Source organism: Arachis hypogaea, chromosome 15 (genome assembly GCF_003086295.3).
Source record: "Arachis hypogaea cultivar Tifrunner chromosome 15, arahy.Tifrunner.gnm2.J5K5, whole genome shotgun sequence".
Classification (NCBI taxonomy): Eukaryota; Viridiplantae; Streptophyta; class Magnoliopsida; order Fabales; family Fabaceae; genus Arachis; species Arachis hypogaea.
The window spans coordinates 38,142,142-38,161,567 of NC_092050.1; the positions used below are offsets into that span (position 1 = coordinate 38,142,142).

At 31.1% G+C, this 19,426-nt stretch overlaps 1 protein-coding gene and 1 long non-coding RNA gene across 48 annotated transcripts; one reads left to right on the forward strand and one right to left on the reverse strand.

Annotated features, from left to right (window-relative positions):
* Positions 1–991: 991 nt before the first annotated feature.
* LOC112750207 (serine hydroxymethyltransferase 1, mitochondrial) lies at positions 992–6,810 on the reverse strand. Of its 47 annotated transcripts, none has more exons than XM_072219100.1 (11): positions 5,467–6,810; positions 5,333–5,380; positions 4,938–5,031; positions 4,770–4,845; positions 3,981–4,355; positions 3,782–3,832; positions 3,572–3,658; positions 3,182–3,258; positions 2,826–2,950; positions 2,436–2,523; positions 992–1,222 (listed from the first exon to the last, which is right to left on the reverse strand). In XM_072219100.1, the coding sequence occupies exons 8-11, from the start codon at positions 3,246–3,248 to the stop codon at positions 1,191–1,193; spliced, it is 312 nt and encodes a 103-aa protein (XP_072075201.1). In that variant the 5' UTR covers positions 3,249–3,258; positions 3,572–3,658; positions 3,782–3,832; positions 3,981–4,355; positions 4,770–4,845; positions 4,938–5,031; positions 5,333–5,380; positions 5,467–6,810; the 3' UTR covers positions 992–1,190. The 47 variants fall into 47 exon arrangements, with proteins under 47 accessions (XP_072075201.1, XP_072075178.1, XP_072075203.1 ...); XM_072219077.1 differs by having other exon boundaries at positions 2,436–2,553; XM_072219102.1 differs by having other exon boundaries at positions 4,770–4,860.
* Positions 1,914–2,936, forward strand: LOC112750208 (uncharacterized). The gene is made up of 3 exons (XR_011873392.1): positions 1,914–2,051; positions 2,361–2,416; positions 2,798–2,936. It is a non-coding gene; the product is annotated as an uncharacterized lncRNA (long non-coding RNA).
* Positions 6,811–19,426: the final 12,616 nt, after the last annotated feature.

The window sequence follows — 19,426 nt, forward strand, 5'->3', positions numbered from 1 at the left end:
TTTCAAAATCGTTGCCTATACTAGTAACTTTGGCAACGGTTTTTTTGTTACTGTTGCCTTAGGTAAAAAACCGTTGTCTTTGAACATTGACAACGGCCGCATATACCACAGGTCAAAAATCGTTGTCAAAGTTGCCTAAAATTTAGGAAATGGTTTTTTAATCTACGATAACGATTTTTGACCGTTACGAAAACTCTTGTTTGTTATAGTGTATAACCACTTTTTAATTTAGTAGTTACTGTTATAACTATCAGAACTTCAAACCATAGTTCCTCGAACATCAAATTCTGGCTTTTTAGCCATCAGCATTATCACTTTTATTATAAGACACTACAAAAAAAAAGGGTTAAAATGGCGGTTTTTTAAGGTAATTACGGCGGTTACAACCGCCATTATTACCGAAAATGGCGCCTCCAAAAAACGCCGAAATTCTGGGCGCCATTCTGGTTATTACGGCGGTTTTCTGAAAACCGCCGTAATAACCAGTGGATAATACGGCGGTTTTTTGGCGGTTATAATGGCGGTTTTTAACCGCCATTTTAACCAAATAAAACGGCGGTTTTGTTGTTGTTTAAAATGGCGGTTTATAACCGCCGTTTTTACCTGAGTTTAATGGCATCCTCCTCGTTTAAAATGGCGGTTTATAACCGCCGTTTTTACCTAGGTTTAATGGCATCCTCCTCATTTAAAATGACATTTGTAACCGCCGTTTTTACCTGGGTTTAATGGCATCCTTCTCGTTAAAAATGGCGTTTATAACCGCCGTTTTTACCTATATTTAATGGCATCCTTTTCGTTTAAAATGGCATTTCTAAACGCGGTTTTTACCAGGGTTTAATGGCATCCTTTTCGTTTAAAATGACATTTTTTAACTGCTGTTTTTACCGGATAAAAATGATATTTTTTATCTTTTAAAAATGTAATTTTTACTATTATTTTTATCTTGCTAAATAAATAATTTTTTTATTAAAATTCCACAATAACAAAATCATAATCCATAGACAAAATATTATATAACTCAAAGTATTAAACATAATATATGATTTTTTAGTATTACAAATAAAAAAATAATAACTCCTATACAAAGTATCAAACTAAGAAATATTGTTAGTTCTATTACATTGGGAGTTTTTCTAGAGATGCTCAACAAATTTGCTACGGATCATTCCAATATTTTCATTCCAACATTTTCATTGTTCATGTCCGTGTAAATAAATATTACCTGCAAAAGAAAATTGAACGTTAGAAATAAATAGTTACTCAAATAAATAGCAAACTACCAGCATTTTGAAGAATTAAAAACTACACCAACAGTCTCATAAGAGGGACTAGATATTAAAAAATTTATTCATATATATGATTATTTTTTATATTAAAAATATATAAAACACATCTATTATGCAACAATCCGTAAAAATAATAAGGGGCTGGGTTATTCATGGTTTGCAAAGATTTGGTTTTCATCACCATAAGTCAGTCAAACTCAGAATAGTCACACACAATATGAATCCAATGAAGAAAATCTATTCATCACCATTGCATATTCCAAAAAGGACCAAAATGAAAGAAATTATTCACCGTATGATTTTCCACTTTGATTAGTGAATAAGCCATGAATTCAGACCATTGTCTCTCAAATAGGAAACACATCTCCCATTTTTTAATAATTAATTAATATTATTACAACATTATTAAAACCTCATTTATTTTTTTATTAATTTTTTTATAACCCTCCAATTTCCATTCACTAGTCATATCAATTCACTCCCAACCACTCCAATTCCCTTTCACTGCTTCCATACTCTTTCATTCTCAGACACAATAAACTTTCTTCATTCATAGCTACTGTGTTACTTACATCAAACACATTGGTCAAATAATTAAAGCCCTCTCTTCCACCCTAGAGTAGTAGTAAAGAAAACCCTTCACTATATTTTCACTGATCATGGCTCCACCTGCATGTAGATCCTACTCTCTACTACTACATGGACTCATCAAATTTCTCACTGTGCTTTTCATCTTTTCCCTCTCCATTCTACCTCCCAAATCAGGTAAGAAAAAAATCATTCCATCACTCTTATATAATAATGATTAATAATTAATAATTATACTCTATTTTCTAGTTATTAATAAGAACTGTTATGTGTATGTGGTGCTTCTGTTGATATATAATAATTCCTGTTTAATTTTCATATGGTTTTAATTAATTATTTTTCTAGGATTTTTTAGTTTTACAATAATCTCTATCTCTACATATATCTCTACCTTGGCATTAATTTATATATGATACAACTGTTCCTATTCCGTTAGAAATACAAGATGATAAAGCAAGTAAATTCATATATAAATGAATTCTTCAGATTGATCATAAAGCTAGGAGCAGTCAGACAATTACGTCCCAATGATGAAGACAAGAGTAAGGATATGAATATTACCTATCTCTATAACTTTGTTCCTTGATGCATTCTTCAAAGTAGATAAGGCCACTTTTCCTGTATAAGATTTAGTGCTCAAGTGATACCCCTGAAATGCATTTATACAAGCATAAAGCACCTGAATCCTTGTTAGATGCAGTAAATCAAACATGCAGTAATTGATTGTAACTCTATACAAATGTTAATAGACAAGAAATGCTCCCATTGCTGAAATGAAAATCCATTAATCAAAATAATCTTATGTTTCATAAAAGACTGCTAAGTTATTCTAGTGAATCTCATAACAGCTTTATTGGGGAGAAAAATGATAACAGTGATCATTGATCTATTTCCATATATCTAACTAGATTTTATTGAAACAGGTAAATGAGTGAGGGAAGTTGATAATACCTGGTATCCATGAGAAAGATGCCCTCCATGAGGAAGGTCAAGCACCATGATTCGCTCGTGAGGTTTCAGCAATGCGGTATACACATGAAAATTTGCAGGTGAACCAGACAGAGGTTGCACATTTACTGCAACATTGGGGTAAGAGACACATAAGCTACATTTTCCTCTCTCTTGTTTTTTCTTTTTTTGATTCTTTTCCCCTTTCCTTTGGGAATTAAAACAACATATTGAACATAGAAATATTCATTGGAGAAAGTGTGAGATGTGAAAGCAAAGTCCTATGAAGCCAAAACAGGGAAATTTGTTCATATACAATGAAAAACAAATCAGGTACTATGTTAGTATTGTGTGATTACCTCCCCATTTCGCTGGATCCAACCGGAACGCTTCCAAGGCACGCTTCTGGCATAGTGTTTTAGCCATGTCAATATACCTGAAATAAGAAAGATCAGAAATTTTTTGAGGATATGAGTTCCAACCCCTTCACAAAAACAAAAACAAGAAGTCAATCCATATGTGTGGTGAAAACTGAAAAGCAAAACTCTACCATCATCTCATCAATCATCATATATGATAGGCAATAAAACATTCAATCCAATATTCCCCCTGGCTAGGAAGAATCATATCATGCAGCATAAACTCAGCAATATCAAATGTTTTGCATAAACTCAGATAGTTGGATAATTTTTTTCAAGATTTTCTATATCCCTGGCAAAGATGCAAGTAATAATAAACTAATATATTACCTTCCATTGTCTAGCTTTCTCTAGCTCAATTATATCAGCAATCTCAGGATCAACTTCCTCAAGTGAAGCATTCAATTGCTTTGGCCACTGCAAAGGAAAATCAATATATTATGATAGAAGTCTGATTTTTCTTCCTTTCTGCTTGAAAGTTGAAACAATATGTATATCTAGATATGCATAATATTAACTGTAATTATATAATAAGCTTACTGAAACTCAGGATTTTTCTTTGTCGTAAACAGCTTCATCAAGTAAAGAGAACTACATTCAAAAGCAAGGGAAAGGAATGGCAAGTAGTTAATTGGTTAAGGTAGGGGAGCATAGAACATTATGAATATGAATATTTGTTATTATAAAGATAATAATATAATATAAAGCATATATGGTTGGAAATTTGATTAAAGAAGACCTTGTAGTAAACAATTGTGCCTGCACTAAAGAGAGGACGTAAAGGCTTGTCCATGGAAGTTGAAAGCCTGCGAAGAAGCGCCATTGCCATTGCCATCTCCAAGACACAAAACACAGGGTGTGTGTGTGTGTTGTTGTGTGTGTTTTTTCTCTTGTAACTTAGTTTACAGGTTTTGGTTGTTTTATTTGTTTCTGTTGAGTTTTGATTTTGGTGGTTGGTGGCTCTTGATGATCCACTCCTTATTCCTTAGCCCCACTTCTGCTCCTGGATGGTTCATTGTCACCGCTACTAACAAAGTGTGCAATAGTGATAAACAACCCTTACAAGGTTTACTACCAGCCAGCACAGAATTAAATGTCCATAGTGATCAAATTCCTACATGATTTGAAAACTGTAAAATATTTATATATGCACCAATTATCTTGTGCAACTTATATTACTTGTTTAAACTAAATAACCCCTTCTTCATTACTTCCACCTAAACTTAAAATTTTAACAATTTCTTGTACAATCAAAATCAAACTCATCTTTCTTGTACTCTATTTAACAATTATTTTTACTTGCAGTTTTTAGCTTCCTTTGATCCTATAAAAATGTCTAAACATAGACCAACAATGCAAATTGAAACCACTATCAACACCACCACATATAACAATTAATTAAATAAGCATGAAATCAGTTGCTGCTACATGTGTTCTTATGATTTTAGTAACCTCAGTAACTAGTTCTGAGGCTACAATTTCATCATGCAGTGATGTAATTAAGAACCTAAAGCCTTGTGTGAGTTACTTGGTGAGTGGAATTGCTAAACCACCAAGACCATGTTGCTCTGGCATTAAAGCTCTTGCAGCTACTGCAGCAACCTCTGCTGATAAGAAAACTGCATGCTAATACTAAATTTAAACTAATTATTTCAAGGTCACAAGCACTATTTAAGTTCAGCATGCTAATACTCACCAGATGAATGAAAAGATGATGTCTATCTTCAAGTGGTTCTTATTTAAGTAGCTTCCATCTTCTAAATAGTTCCAAATCTATTTATCTTCATCACCTGCATATAAAACAACCTGATTATTAACAACTTCATTGTTCTCTAAAGCAAATAACTTAACAAAGCACAAAAACAAGTTTCAAGCTAATAAAAGAATTTGTGATATGTCTGCAAAAGCGATATGTCACATACAACAATGATTGAATAAATGTATAAACAAAAAAGTAAGCATTCAAGCAATTCATCAAACACGTGCTATGCAAATCAGTAAAGCACCAACCGAGAGCATATTTATAAATCAAAACCACAAAGAGAATGGAAATTTGTATACACGGATGTAAGAAAAAATAGAAGAAATTACATGAAGACTTTACCCCCAATTTCTGCTAACAAGGAAGAAAATCAAAACCTAAAATTACAGAAATAGAAGTATTAACAATTTGCAAAACAAAATATGAGTAATTAAAAGCAGAGAATGTGGATTTGTATATAAACCTAATTCAACGAAGATGGAGAAGGAGAAGTTTCATAGAGAACAACACGGTAGAGCAGGAAAAATCACACAGCAGATCCATCAATTGAAGAAACGTTGATGGAGGAGATCCAGCTGGAAGAAAAGCGTTGATGGAGGACTTGCCGCCAGAAGAGAGCCTCGTGGATGAGATTGCATATCTCATGTTGCGATGGAGTTTCTTCCTGGTTTCTCACTTTGCGATGGAGGTTCGATTAAATAGCACAATATTTATTAATGAAATAGAAGAATTTTTATATCACTGAAGCAGAGTAGGTAATGGCGTTTAAAACCGCCAGAAGCACCAAAAAACCGCTGCTTTCTACAAGAAAATTATGGCAGCTGCATAAACCGCCTTAATTTATAAATATAATGGCAGCTTTATAAAAACGCCGATATGTTGCTGCCATTTTGTGCTCTTTTTTTTGTAGTGAGACACGCAGCCCTACTTGTTTATGCACAAATTTATATCTATTAATTCATGTAAATTGGCCATAATGTGACTGCTATAATTATATTACATGTACAAAAAACAGTCTTTAAATTAATTATTGATATAAAATACATATTAAAATATAAAATATATGCTAAAAATATAAAGATATAATAATTAATTTAATAATTAAATTTTCTGCTATTAACTGCAATGGATATCATCATAACAGACTAATTTAATTTTCAAGTTATTACAAATATATAAAAGTTTGCATTTCAACAGCCAGAATGTGACTCACACAACAGCCAGCAGCACTGCAACTTCAAACCACGCCGTTATTTGCTGCACATAATCATGAATATTTGAGCTTCTCCAAATGTCACAATGCAATATGCATCCTTTCCAATGCAGCAACAGATAGAATTACCTTAATCACTGCGACCAACATCAAAGGTGAAAATATTAAATAACAAATTTATAATAATTTATACTATTTTATTGATGTTTGTTTATTATATTTGAAAATATATTTTAAATTTGATAAAATAACAGGTATTAAATTTATCTAAACTTTTTCTAATAATAAATAGTAATAATAATAGTGACAATGAAAATTAAATTCTAATAATAATAACCATGTTAAAGAGTAAAACAAGTTCGGCTCATTCATGCTAAGCAATGTCGAATGCACCCCGGAGTTCCCCCAAACACTTCATTTGAAGAACTTACTATATCTTTTATAGCAAATGGTTACTAGCTAGATTATTGGACAAGTTAGCACACACATGAAGCGTTCAGAGGAACTCCAAGACACAACCAACAAATGATTAACCCTTTGCACTGCTTTACTAGCTACTAGTTAGTGTCATGGCTAGACAAATCAGCAACAACATACATGCTCTTTATAATGGACAGTAACTTTTGTTATTTTACACATAAAATAAAGGTGTGAATTAAGTTATATATGTATGTGGGCATAGAGAAATCCACGTAATGAGGTTCCTCTCTACCTATGAACCTAGTCATGATGTTAGATAAGGTGGGTGGTGACCAAGAGAAACTTCATTAGTTGCATCAAAATTAAAGTTATTCAAACATGACGATAATGAGATCCTTAATTCCTCAAGCATGCCCTTTTAATTTCTTTTCAATTGGTGGGAATCGGTCCTTTCCTAATGAAATTGATGCTATCGAATATTTAATATATCTCAAAAGATTGTTGGACCTGTGGTAATATATTTCGAAACTGTAAATTTTGGAAGTAACAAATACATATAGTAGAGTTTTCCTATTGTTAAAAGTATAAAAATTAAAGTTTAAAAGCTCTGCTTCGGGTATAATGGTATTTCTTCAGTCAATGTTGTATGTGAAGCTGCTGCAAAAATCTAAAATTTAAAAGCATACCTTCAAATTTCAAGAAATATAAATACACGCCAGCAGAAGTTAGAAGAAAAAAGAAAAAAGAAAAGAAAATTTGGCATTGTAATGTTGAGATGTTAGTCAATTTATGGCTAAAAAGTCATTTCATATTTAAAATTATTGTTCTAAAAATAACTATAACTATGTTACCTAAACATCAAAAAATAGTTATCAATCAACCATTTAAATAGGAGTACTGAACAATTTTATGTTCACATTTTTAATCAAGCTTTATATAATCAAACTTAATTCACATTGAATTAAAATACGAATAAAAATACAAAAGAGACAATGCTGGTAGTTAAAGTTTATTATTGTTTGTCATTGAGTAATAGCTCAAATGGCATAGTCTCTCCATACTCAATTAAGAGGTTACGGGTTCGAATCTCATATCTTTGATAAAAAAAAAAAAAAAAGCTTATTATTGTTTATAAACAAATTTAATTATTATATTATAAAGAGGTTTGATTAATTATTATAACATAAAAATCTAAAAAAATATTATTTTCATAGTTAATTATTCTATTAAAAAGATATATATAAATTAAATATACGTAATACCTAATAGTTTATTTAATAATTAATTTTTAGTATCTATAAAATATTTTCGAAATAATTATATGAAAACATGAAAGTTTTATACGTTATTTATATATAGGCAAATTAATTTCAAATGCAATCATGTGGACTTTTTTTATTCGCTTAGCCTCTACACAAGACTTTTATATCTACCGCGCTATAAATTGCCATAGATAAAAATAAAGATTGAAATTGAAGATGGGATACCCAGCTATCTGTTAGTTAAAGTGGGTCAAAATTAAAGTGGATAGTATAATGAATATTTTATAATTGTTTTAACGTAAAATTTTTTTTTTTTTTATAATAGATTGTATAGTTAAATTTTGATACGATATAAAAATGTTGTTTTTATTTAAAATGTGACTAAATAAATAAATAATATTTTTTTGTTTTTCACGGTATCCTCCAATCCGGCAGGTCAAGGACTAATTCGTCGCAGTACTGAGCTTCATTTAAGGCTTTGCTATTGGCCAATGGGTTACTGCATGCACAAAGCGGGATTCGAACCTCCGACACTTGCTTAAGCACACTAGTGAGCTAACCACTAGACCAACCCAACTTGGTTAATTATATTTTTAAACAAAACATCTTTATAAAAAAGTTATTTTTGCCATCTATCTTCATTTGAGTAGTTGCCCAAAATTAGGGGTGTGCATGACCCGGCCCGAACACTTTAGGGGCTAATTTGGTGTGATTTCACCGGGTCTAGAGCCAGGTAAAGGTCTTAAAGATCGACTCAGTCATTATTTCAGATCGGGTCCGAGCCATGGCTCAGGTCACCCGAACTCGACCCGGTGGTCCGGTCATCATACACAATTAATATTTTGTGTTATTAGTTATGGATGATGGCTATTCTTATGTGGAATTTAAATATTGTAAACCTTAATATTTTGTGTTATTAGTTATTATAAGACTATAAGTTAATGTTTTATGTTTAAAATGCATAAGATTTTAGACTAATGCATAATATTGTGTTATTTGTATTGATTTAAATATTTGATGTTATTAGACAATATTAGTATTGATTATGGTTATACTTTAATTTTAGAGAAGAATTGGTTCTTGTTATATTTTTCTAAGTGAATTTTACCATGTCAAATAATGGTTGGAGTCTTGAAAATTTGGATATTTTCACATGCTAGCTTATAAGAAGGTATCAAGATAATGTAATGTTAATGGCCCGGTTTTTACCCGGTATAATCGTGGCTCGAAAATGTATAGGTTTCATCAGATTTAGGGACGAATTCGGGTCTAACAAATAGGCCCGATATATATTTCGGGTCAGATCTGAGTCACATCAAACCCGGTTTCACCCGACCCATGCACACCCCTACCCAAAATTAATTAGCTGCCATGTATCTCAACCTTTCAAATTGATGGGTTTACTAATTAATTAGTTGCCTAAAATTCATGCGCTGGCTGGTGTGAGATATGTACCTGTTCTTTTTTTATTTTTTCTTTGAAAAATATTAGATAACAAAATTATTTTTTTAATTAAATTAACTAAATTTTTCTTTTTTGTTCTTTTGTCATTTCTTTTTTTTTTTCATAATATAGTATCTAATTATCAATTCTTAAACTATTAGACTAATTTAGTTAAACTTAATTATATATTAAAATGATTTGGTCACATTATTGTGTTTTCTTTACTATATTGATGAAATGATGTATATTTGAATTTGAACCTTTGTAATGAGCCTAACATCAATGAACCTTCGATGCTTACACATGATTTATTAACACATGTTGAGAAAAATACATGGACTGTTGGATCGGAGGTAAATTAGGGAAAACGAGGAATCTAAATTTTATATTGATAATGGAAAAGTGATTGTTACAAATATAACGCATTCCTTTTTCTCTACAAAAATGTATCGGTTTAACTCTTTCACTTAGCATTAGTCAATATATATCTGTGGGACAAGAAATTTAGAATACGAGAAGATGATTGTTCAAATTTTAGGGTTTATATATATTGAGAAGTCAAATCATCAGAAGTTAATGATGCAATAGAATAGCAGCCTCACAACTCTGCAGAATCTCTTCTTGAGAACAAATATCAATCTTGTCGAATCTGCTCTATTAAAATCGCTATTCAAATTCACAAAATCGTAAGAATAATGTGGGTTGAATGCAAGAGTTCCCCAAACTCCTTGCTTATACAATAATGTTTCTTCATCAGCAAGAGTGGAGACTTGTAGAGTTATGCATGCTGGAGGAACAAAATAAAAAGGTGTGAATATTTGTGGGCAAGGAGAAATCTATGTAATGGACTAATAATGGAGTTTCTTTATATCTATGAACCTAGCCATGATGTTAGCCAAGATGGAGAAACTAAAGACAGATACCATTTTCCATTTATTGTTATTGTCACATCTTTCACTATGTATAAAGCCAATATTAGATTCTTCCTCAGTATACCTGCATCTTTCACTCTTTTTGAATTTCTAGTCATCAACTTTATAGCAACGCCAACAAACATAAGGAGGTGATGACGATGATAATTATAGAGTAAACACTCAACGGCGGGTCTTTGTCTATTTTTACAAAAGACAGGCGGTTTCTGTTTTAAAAAAAGAATATTTTATCTCTTAATCAATCATGGGTGAGTGGAGGTATTGGCCCAACTTTTTAAAAAAAAAATAATAGTAATAAGTTATTATGTATAATTTAATTTAAGAAAAAAATATTTAATATTTAGTCTAGTATAAATAAAAGTCCAATCTAATTTAAATATTAATGATTTTTAATATCTAAACAGTAAGTAATAATATTTAAAAAATCTAAAAAAATATTATTACTAATATTTTTTTAATTAAATAAAATTTTTAAATCTCATAAAGTGAATTCTTTTTTTTTCTTGTGGCCGTATTTTTTAATTTATTTTATATTAATTCTCTATGTTTCAACTACTACAATTAAGAGATTTTTTTCAACTATGACTATTGTAAAAAATAACTCAGAAACAAAATGAAAAATAAATTTCTTGCTAATTGTCTTTTAATTATATTGAAAAGAAAATTGCTGAAAAATTTGACACAAATTCTATTATCGATGAATTTTATGATACAAAGAATCGACCACTTTGTTAGTAAAAAGTACATACATATTTTTTGTATTTTAAAATATATTTTCTCTATCGGTATATTTTTGTAATATATCTTATATTATATAATTTTTAATATTATATGTGTTATTGGCCCAATAATAACATTTTTGGATCCGTCCCTACTTTCAACTTTTTTATTTTGGAATAATACGATTTTTCTTTTAAAAAATTCATTAAATAGTAATGAAAATTAATTTTATTAGGATTTTATTTATAATTTGTGGAAATTTTAAATCCCATAAACTATTAATAAATTTATTTTTAAATTTTTTTTACTAATGGTGGTTAAATAGAGAAAGATTATTGCTAGAAATGATGTCGAAAGGAAAAAAATAATTGCAGTATGAAAACTATTTTAAAAAAAAATAACATCAAATAAAAAACGAGATAAAAGAACATTAATGTTGATGGTATTGGATTGGTAAGGGTGATGGTAGCAGAGATAATGACGATAATAAAAATATGATTATATAATAGAAATAGTAGAAGTAATAATGATGAGGATGAATAAGGTGGTGATAGTGGTGGTGATAGCTAATTCACTTAGTCCTATTTTGTTAAAAAAATTTTGTGAGAATTTAAACTCTCTAAGACTCGATCTGACCTAAAGACCCAATACAGACTCAATTACTTCAGGGATAATTTGATTCGGCTTCATTGTAAAACGATCAAACCTAAAATTTCAATAAATAAAACAACTAATTAATTAATTAAATTAGACTCGAACCAAGGCTCGGGTCTCTAACCCCGTCCAGTTAGACCTGCATAGAAAACAAATGCAGCGTTGACCGTTCTACATCAAGGTTATAGGAGTTAGGACACACATAGTCACTCACTTTCAGTCTTTCGCTCAAAATCTCAAATGCTCGTACTCATCCAGACAAATTAAAGGCACAATGCCACAGCAGATAGCTCTTTCCTTCACACCTCTATTATCTATTCGTGCTTTTTATCTCACTCTTTCCTTCATCACCAATCATTTTTGGTTCTTCACTTTTTTCCTTATCCCTTTCTTCTCCCATGTTTCCCTTTTTTTCACCCATCCTCTCCTTTGTTTATCTTTCTCGTAGCATTGATCATGCTTGTTCAACCATCATACCAAAAATTTTCTCCATCACCCCCCTCACCAACATAAAGACCACAATTTAACTCTCGTGGTCACTTCTCAGTAGAACATTCCTTCCGAAAACAATAAAGTAGGTAATTATTTTTTTGTTAAATAATATTGATTTTCATTTGTTGGTAATGTTATTATTGAAGATTGAAGAATTTTAATTTCTTATCACTATTGAGTGCTGTTCGATTGCTCGTAAGGATTCGGAGTCGGTTAGACGTCGGGTCGAGAACAAGTAGGATTGAGAACGTATCTGGACCTGAATGCGAGTTATACGGGGAAGGATGCTGTCACGATCGTCGGTGGATCGACAAATGGGACCACCTATAAGAATACTCCGATGTCAAAGTAAGTATCCGCACGAAAAAGTGGTTAATTAGGGTAAAGATGATGTACTTTAGGGGAGGAGTAGGTCCCTCTCCATTTATACCTTGTATTCGGGTGGACCCTCTAACTTAGGCCCGTCTGCCTGGAAGCTTCCGCCAACTGTTCAAGTCTTCGTTGCGGGATAATTAAAGTGATGCACGGATCGCTTTTGTGCATACAGGTCAAAAATCCGTCGAATCGATAACATGTGACATGGACCCCAATCCTTATTAAGCTCTGCCAGAACAAGTACTAAATGCTGATACTATTGTTGCAAAATATGTAAAATTTTATTAGTTAATATTAGTTAATTAGTTATTGAGAATTCTATACTTAAATCATAAACTTTCAACCCTCCTAAACTTTAAATCATTTAAAAAATGTAAATTTTTAAAAGTAAAAAAAAAATAATTAATATTAACTAATAAAAATTTAATTTTCTAAATTTTTTTTAATTTTTTTTTTTTTTACTAAAACTCTTAAGATTCAATCAGAGTTAGGGCTTAATAAAAAATCATTTTTTTTCTCTCTCCATCCAACTGACATGAATTAATTTCAGATGAAATGTATCTGGCCAAACATTGAATATCTTAAGGCTAGTGATGATATTAATTTCCTTGAAGAAATATTTGAAGTGTCTAAAACACAATTTTTTACCATACATTAAGTCCTTAAAATACATAAATAAATAAAAATATTAGAAAGATATATATAACCTACAACATATGTAGTGATCAATAATAGACTTAATTATTGTACTAAGGAAGGTTTTTTTTTTTAACAAATATTATTTCCCATATAATATAACTCCAACGTTGTTAATGCCTTATACTTCTCAACTTTGTTTAACAGTTACAAATTTAGGGCTTAATTAGCATATAGTAATGTCAAATTGTTTTACATCGTTAATATTAAAAATTTGATGATGTTTTAGTATCAGAATACTTTCTTCCATTAGAAATTTAAAAATCAAACTCAAAGGAATAAAATTTAGCAACTAACTGACAGTGATAGTGAAGTGGTTACTTCAAATGCTGATATTATTTCTGTAGCTGAATCTTATTTTAAGGACATCTTCTCTTCCACTTGTCATGAAAACTCTAAACCTCTATTTACTAAATTTGAACTCAAGATTACAGCTTACATGAACCGTAGGCTTCAAAGACCAGTGACTATGGAAGAAGTAAAACGTGCAACATTTAGCATTCATCCTCAAAGTGCTCTAGAAGATAATGGTATGACAGCAAAATTTTTTCAAAACTTCTAGAACATACTTAGTGGTGATGTGTTTCGAGCAGTTAAGAGCTTCTTTTCAGGAGGCAGAATTTTGAAGGGTTTTAACCACACTCAGATCTGTCTTATTCTCAATATTTCTGATGCTAAAGATATGAATCAGGTAAGACCAATAAGTCTATCCTCAGTCTTTTACAAGATTATCTATAAAGTACTTGTACATAGACTTCAGGGTATGATAAATAGACTAATTAACCCTACGCATAGTGCCTTTATAAAAGGCAGATTAATCTCTGATAATATCCTAATTGCTCATGAGTATATGCATTACTTGAAGAACAAAAAAAGGGGACTCAAAAATGAAATGACGCTAAAATTAGATATGAGTAAGGCATATGATAGGGTGGAATGACACTTTCTTTGGTTTATATTGGAGAAGTTTAGTTTTAACTCCCGGTGGATCATGTGGATTCGAGAATTAGTGACAACTGTTTCTTATGCTATCGTTGTGGAAGGACAACCTTATGGTTTTTTCAAACCAAATAGAGGTATTCGACAAGGAGATCCTCTATCTCCCTATCTTTTTCTTTTTTGTGCAGAATGTTTCTCTTCTTGCTACACATGATAAGGCAGAACAAAACAGACTAATTCAAGGTCTTCAAATACATAAGTGATGTCCCAAGGTCAACCACCTCCTCTTTACTGACAATTCCATCTTATTCTATAAGGCTAATCCTGAAGCATGTTCAAACATCTTGCATTTATTGAATTCTTATGAAAGCATCAGTGGGCAGAGGGTAAATCTTAATAAATTTGCTCTTTAGCCATAACACTCCCTCCACTACTCGTACACTACTAGCTAACTATATGAATATTAATCATATTGGGACTCAGGATAGATTCCTTGGTTTTCCTTCTACAGTCTCTAAATCGAAAAAGGCTTCTTTTAGTATGATCAAAGAGAAGGTTCGGAAAAGAATCTAAAGGTGGAAGCACAATCTTCTATCGTCAGGTGGTAGACAGGTATTGCTTAAGGCAGTGGGAGAAGCTATTCCTATTTATACATTGTCTTGCTTCAAGTTGCCTGATGGTTTAATTTCGGAAATTCACTCTCTACTTTCTCAGTTCTGGTGGGGACAAAAAGGTTCTGAAGGGCGGATGGTTTGGATTAGCTGGGACACTATGATTCACTCACAAAGAGAAGGAGGCCTCGGATTTAAAGATCTCAGAATCCAAAATCTAGCGCTTTTAGGCAAACAGTTTTGGCGACTCGTAACACAACCTACTTCCCTACTATCCAAAATCCTAAGAGGTAAATACTTTAGCAATGGTAATGCTATAACGGCAGAAATTAGAGTCTTACCTTCTTGGGATGGAGGAGCATACTGAAAGGCCGAAAGATTGTTGAAAAAGGTCTTAACTGGGCTGTGGGTACTGTAGAAAATATCCAAATCTTTGAGAATTTTTGGCTGCCTCCTCCGTATCCTTTAATGATTTCTGATATGCCAAACAGACAGGCTATTTCTGAGTTGGTTCCAAGAGTTAAAGATCTAATTACTGAAGATAGAAATTAGAATCAAAATCTCATTCAAGAATTATTTTTCCAAGACGTTGCAGACAGGATTTTGTCAGTTAAAATTTAGTAGAGTAGGGACAAATTGCAATGGAATTTGAACAAATCCAAACAATATGATACAGCTTCAAGTTACATAATTGGCTATTTATTTTACCATCCGTCTCTGGAGTTTTACCCTAATTATATGCAGCAGAAAAAGTTGTGGATTAATCTATAGAAGTTGAACTTGCCTCATAAAATTAAGTTATTTATCTGGAAAGCTCTCCTTAGCCGGCTTCCGGTGCTTGCTCAGATTCATTACCGCATTCCATCTATATCGCCAATATGCCCCTACTGTCATGAAGCAACAGAAACAGTCAATCATTGTTTGATCGATTGCTCTAGAATTAAAGAAGTATGGTCTCAGATTTATCTTCGTGATTGTCTTCCCCCTTAGAGTCCAAACGACTTTTGGACATGGTGGACTGCATCAACAGAGATGCTTAACCCGTTGAAGAATGTTGACCGAAATCCTCAATTACCTAGAACTGCTGGAAAGCTTGCAACCAGTTAATTTTTGAAAGTTCTACTTCAATGCCGTCTGCCATTCTAGCAAGCTCTGTCAAATTGCTCCGTGAAATCCAAAGAACTCCCAGTTTAGATCGTCATCTCCATGAGGCAAACTCTTAGTTTCATTCAATTTGATTTATCATTCTTTCTTCTTTAAGATTTTTCTTCGTTTTTTGACCATGCACCATTGGATGAATACCTTCAGTGTATTATTTTGAGAAATTCCCACCTTTTATTATACTGTCCTGCTTTTGGACATTTTTATATTTTATTTTTTAATAATTAATAAAATATAACCTACTATTTTAAAAAAAAATAAAAGAATATTATAATATATAACTAATGCAACAGTGAATAATTGAATCGAAATGCTACTTATTTTTTAATGTATCAACCTTCGTTTAGCCTTTCTATCTAATAATTTCATTTTAATAAAATCACACATCTTCATACTTTTTAAGAAAACTATACTTAGTTAACTTTAATTTGAATTTAATAATAACAAATTTATCACTTTTGAACTTCTTAGGAATGAGAAAAATATTTGAAAAAATAGGTCTTATTTGTGAGAAGATTTTACGGGAATTCACGAAAATCTCACGAAAACAAAGATCAGAAGTAGAGATATCTGTCTCATAAAAATCCACCAAATTTTTACAAAAGGTGAAATTATTGAAATACTCCCATTTAAATACAAAAACTATGTTATATTATTTTATTAAAAATTATTTTTATTTCATTTCTTTTTAGTGTGTATATAGTAAATTTTATGTGTATGTCAATTGTATTAAATTTGTGTTTAGATTGTGTTTTAATATAATAAATTTGGTTCAATTATATTAGATTATATTAACTATAATTGTGTTAGTTTTTTTTTTTTTTACTTTTTTAAAGATTAATATCCATAGATATTGAGAATATCCACCTCTTTCGCAAAGAGAATTAAACGAAAACCTATGATAAAACTGGAGTAAAAATGACAGAAATTTTCCTAAATGAGGACATGGGAGTATACTCGCTCCCTACCAAGTTTCTCTCCATTTTCTCGGTTTGTTATTTGTTCTCCTTGATACTCACGTGTTGTCATCATTTTCAACTGAACTACTTGTTTATGTTGTCATTTGTTGCTCATGTGGTTTGGGTGATTAGTTATTTGTTGTCACTACTACATACTTAACTTTTACTAACATTTAACAAATGTTAAATATACCCTATATTACTAAAGAGTTTTACTAACATTTTTCTAAAGATTTAATAACATTTAGTAAAAATATTACAATAGATCTTCTATACTAATATTATGAGAAATGTTACAATAGATATTTTTTAGTAACACTTAAAGAAATGTTACCATAGATATATTTTGTAACACTTGAAAAAATGTTACTATAGATATTTTTTGTAACACTTAAAAAATGTTACAATAGATATTTTATCTAACACTTAGAAAAGTGTTACCATAAATATTTTTTTGTAATACTTCAAAAAATGTTACCATAGATATTTTTTTAACACTTAAAAAATATTACAAAAGATCTTTAATAACATTTTTTAGTTATATTATAATATTTTTTATTTTATATTATACACAATATAAATGTACTAAAATTAATTACTACAACATGAAATTTTTCATTAAATTCACAAAATAAAATTTTTATAACCTCTTTCATTAATCAATAATCATTGTACAAGTTTGTTTCGTAATGCAAATAAAATGAAAAAAGAAAAAAAAATACTTATAGCACTTAAACTCTATGAATATTCCATATAAATAAAAAAAAAAAGTGATACAAATATTTTACCAATCACACAAGAGAACAAATATTCAATGCTGACCAATGGTTCCAAACTTCTTTCTAAACTTGAAAGAGCTTCAGCCAAAACACATGGTCCTTAATTTCACCACATAAAATGCTGGTCTTTTCACTCTGCGGTATCCATCATAGCTCTCTTCTCATACTGACTCCACCAAGTAGCATATTCTCACCTACTTAGGATCATAAACAACATACTCATTGTATTCCAAAGGACTATCTTTATGCTTTGATGCAACTATCCTTCTCCAAGGGACTTTGATGTCATCCTTCCAAACAAAGTGCTCTGACTCGTCTGTTTTCTTCTTCCCCAATCCCTTCACTCCAACCTTCTTTTACTCTTAGGCTACTTCAATGAAATAAGAGTGCTCCTACCCAAAAAGAAAAAATAAAATGAAATAAGGATGCTTAAACGTTAGTCAAACTTCTATATGCATAATGCATAGTTGGATTTCCGGTTTGATGTACTCATAATCAATTGTAAATGGTGGATCAAAATCAATTAAATATTATTTCAAATTATATCATTAGTTTTTAATTAAAAAAATTTCATAATTGATTAATGTAGGTCAAAAAGTACATACCTGGAGTCTCATTAAGAGGTCAGAACTTTGTTTAATGGAGAATAGATTGTTGTTGAATTTTTGGCGCAAACTTTCAACCTCAGCACGTTCTTCTTCAATGCCTGCATTTGGATCAAACTCCCAATGTTCACGTCCAATGAAATTGTTCCCAGAAATTCAAATATTCTCCATTTACAAAAATTTAACTATGGCATAATCATAAGCTGTAATACTCACTGACAGGCTGGGTATTGTAGCAGGTGGAGCACTAGGTGCTGTTGCCACTTTCTCTCTAAGACCCTAAACATTTCAAACACATAAGTGTGACATTATTAGTACTTAATTAGAAACAAGGTAAACAAAATCTAAAACGAAGACCTGTGGAGAACTCCTATTATTAGTACTTAATTTAGAATACCAAAAATCATCACGCATAAGTAACACCAATAAAAGCCTACCCATCAGAAATATTAGCATTTAGCAACCCCAATGTGACTCCAATCAAGGGGTCATAAGATAAGATTCAAGCCAACGGACGAAAAATAAATGGTCAGAGTTAAAGAAGTTTATATAATATGCTAAAAATTCAAAGAAGAAAATGATAATGTACAAGAACAATGTGCTTTAATTGCCTGCAGACAAAAATAATGTTTAAGTTGACATGAAAAATGATCAACACTAGCAATTTAAGTGATAAGCCCCTTAATATCCCCTATGGCCTTTTCTAGTTAATCCGAGGATCAAAATGAGTCAGATGCAGCTGCAATTTAGAAATTCTATTAGGCAAAGAACCTGATAAGGCATTGCTGAAAAAATCCAATTGCCTAAGCCTGCTCAATGACCAAACAACAGCAAAATCAATATAACCGACAAAATGGTTATTCGAAAGATCAGTGCTATTCAATGAAGAACATCTAGAGATTCTGCTAGGACTTTGTCCTTCAAACAGGTTATTGGACAAAGAAAAGTAGTGAAGGAAATTATAACTGTCAAAGAAACTTTGAGGGATATGTCCTGAGAATGAATTGTGAGAAAGATCAAGAGACCTAATTGAACTCATGTTAAAAAATGAAGTTGGCATTTGACCGGAGAAGCCATTGTGACTTAGATTAAGATTCTGAATGGTGCTGGAAAGTGTAAGTGAAGGAGTAATGCTACCATTGAAATTGTTATGAGAAAGAGA

Bases quoted from the DNA above. Each gene is read 5' to 3' on its own strand.
- LOC112750207 (XM_072219086.1), bottom strand. From the start codon at position 3,248: ATGGCTAAAACACTATGCCAGAAGCGTGCCTTGGAAGCGTTCCGGTTG. The intron at 2,951-3,181 runs GTAATCACACAA...CCAATGTTGCAG, and splicing joins GGATCCAGCGAAATGGGGAG to TAAATGTGCAACCTCTGTCT. The intron at 1,223-2,435 runs GTAATATTCATA...TTTCTTTTGCAG, and splicing joins GAACAAAGTTATAGAGATAG to GTAATATTTATTTACACGGA.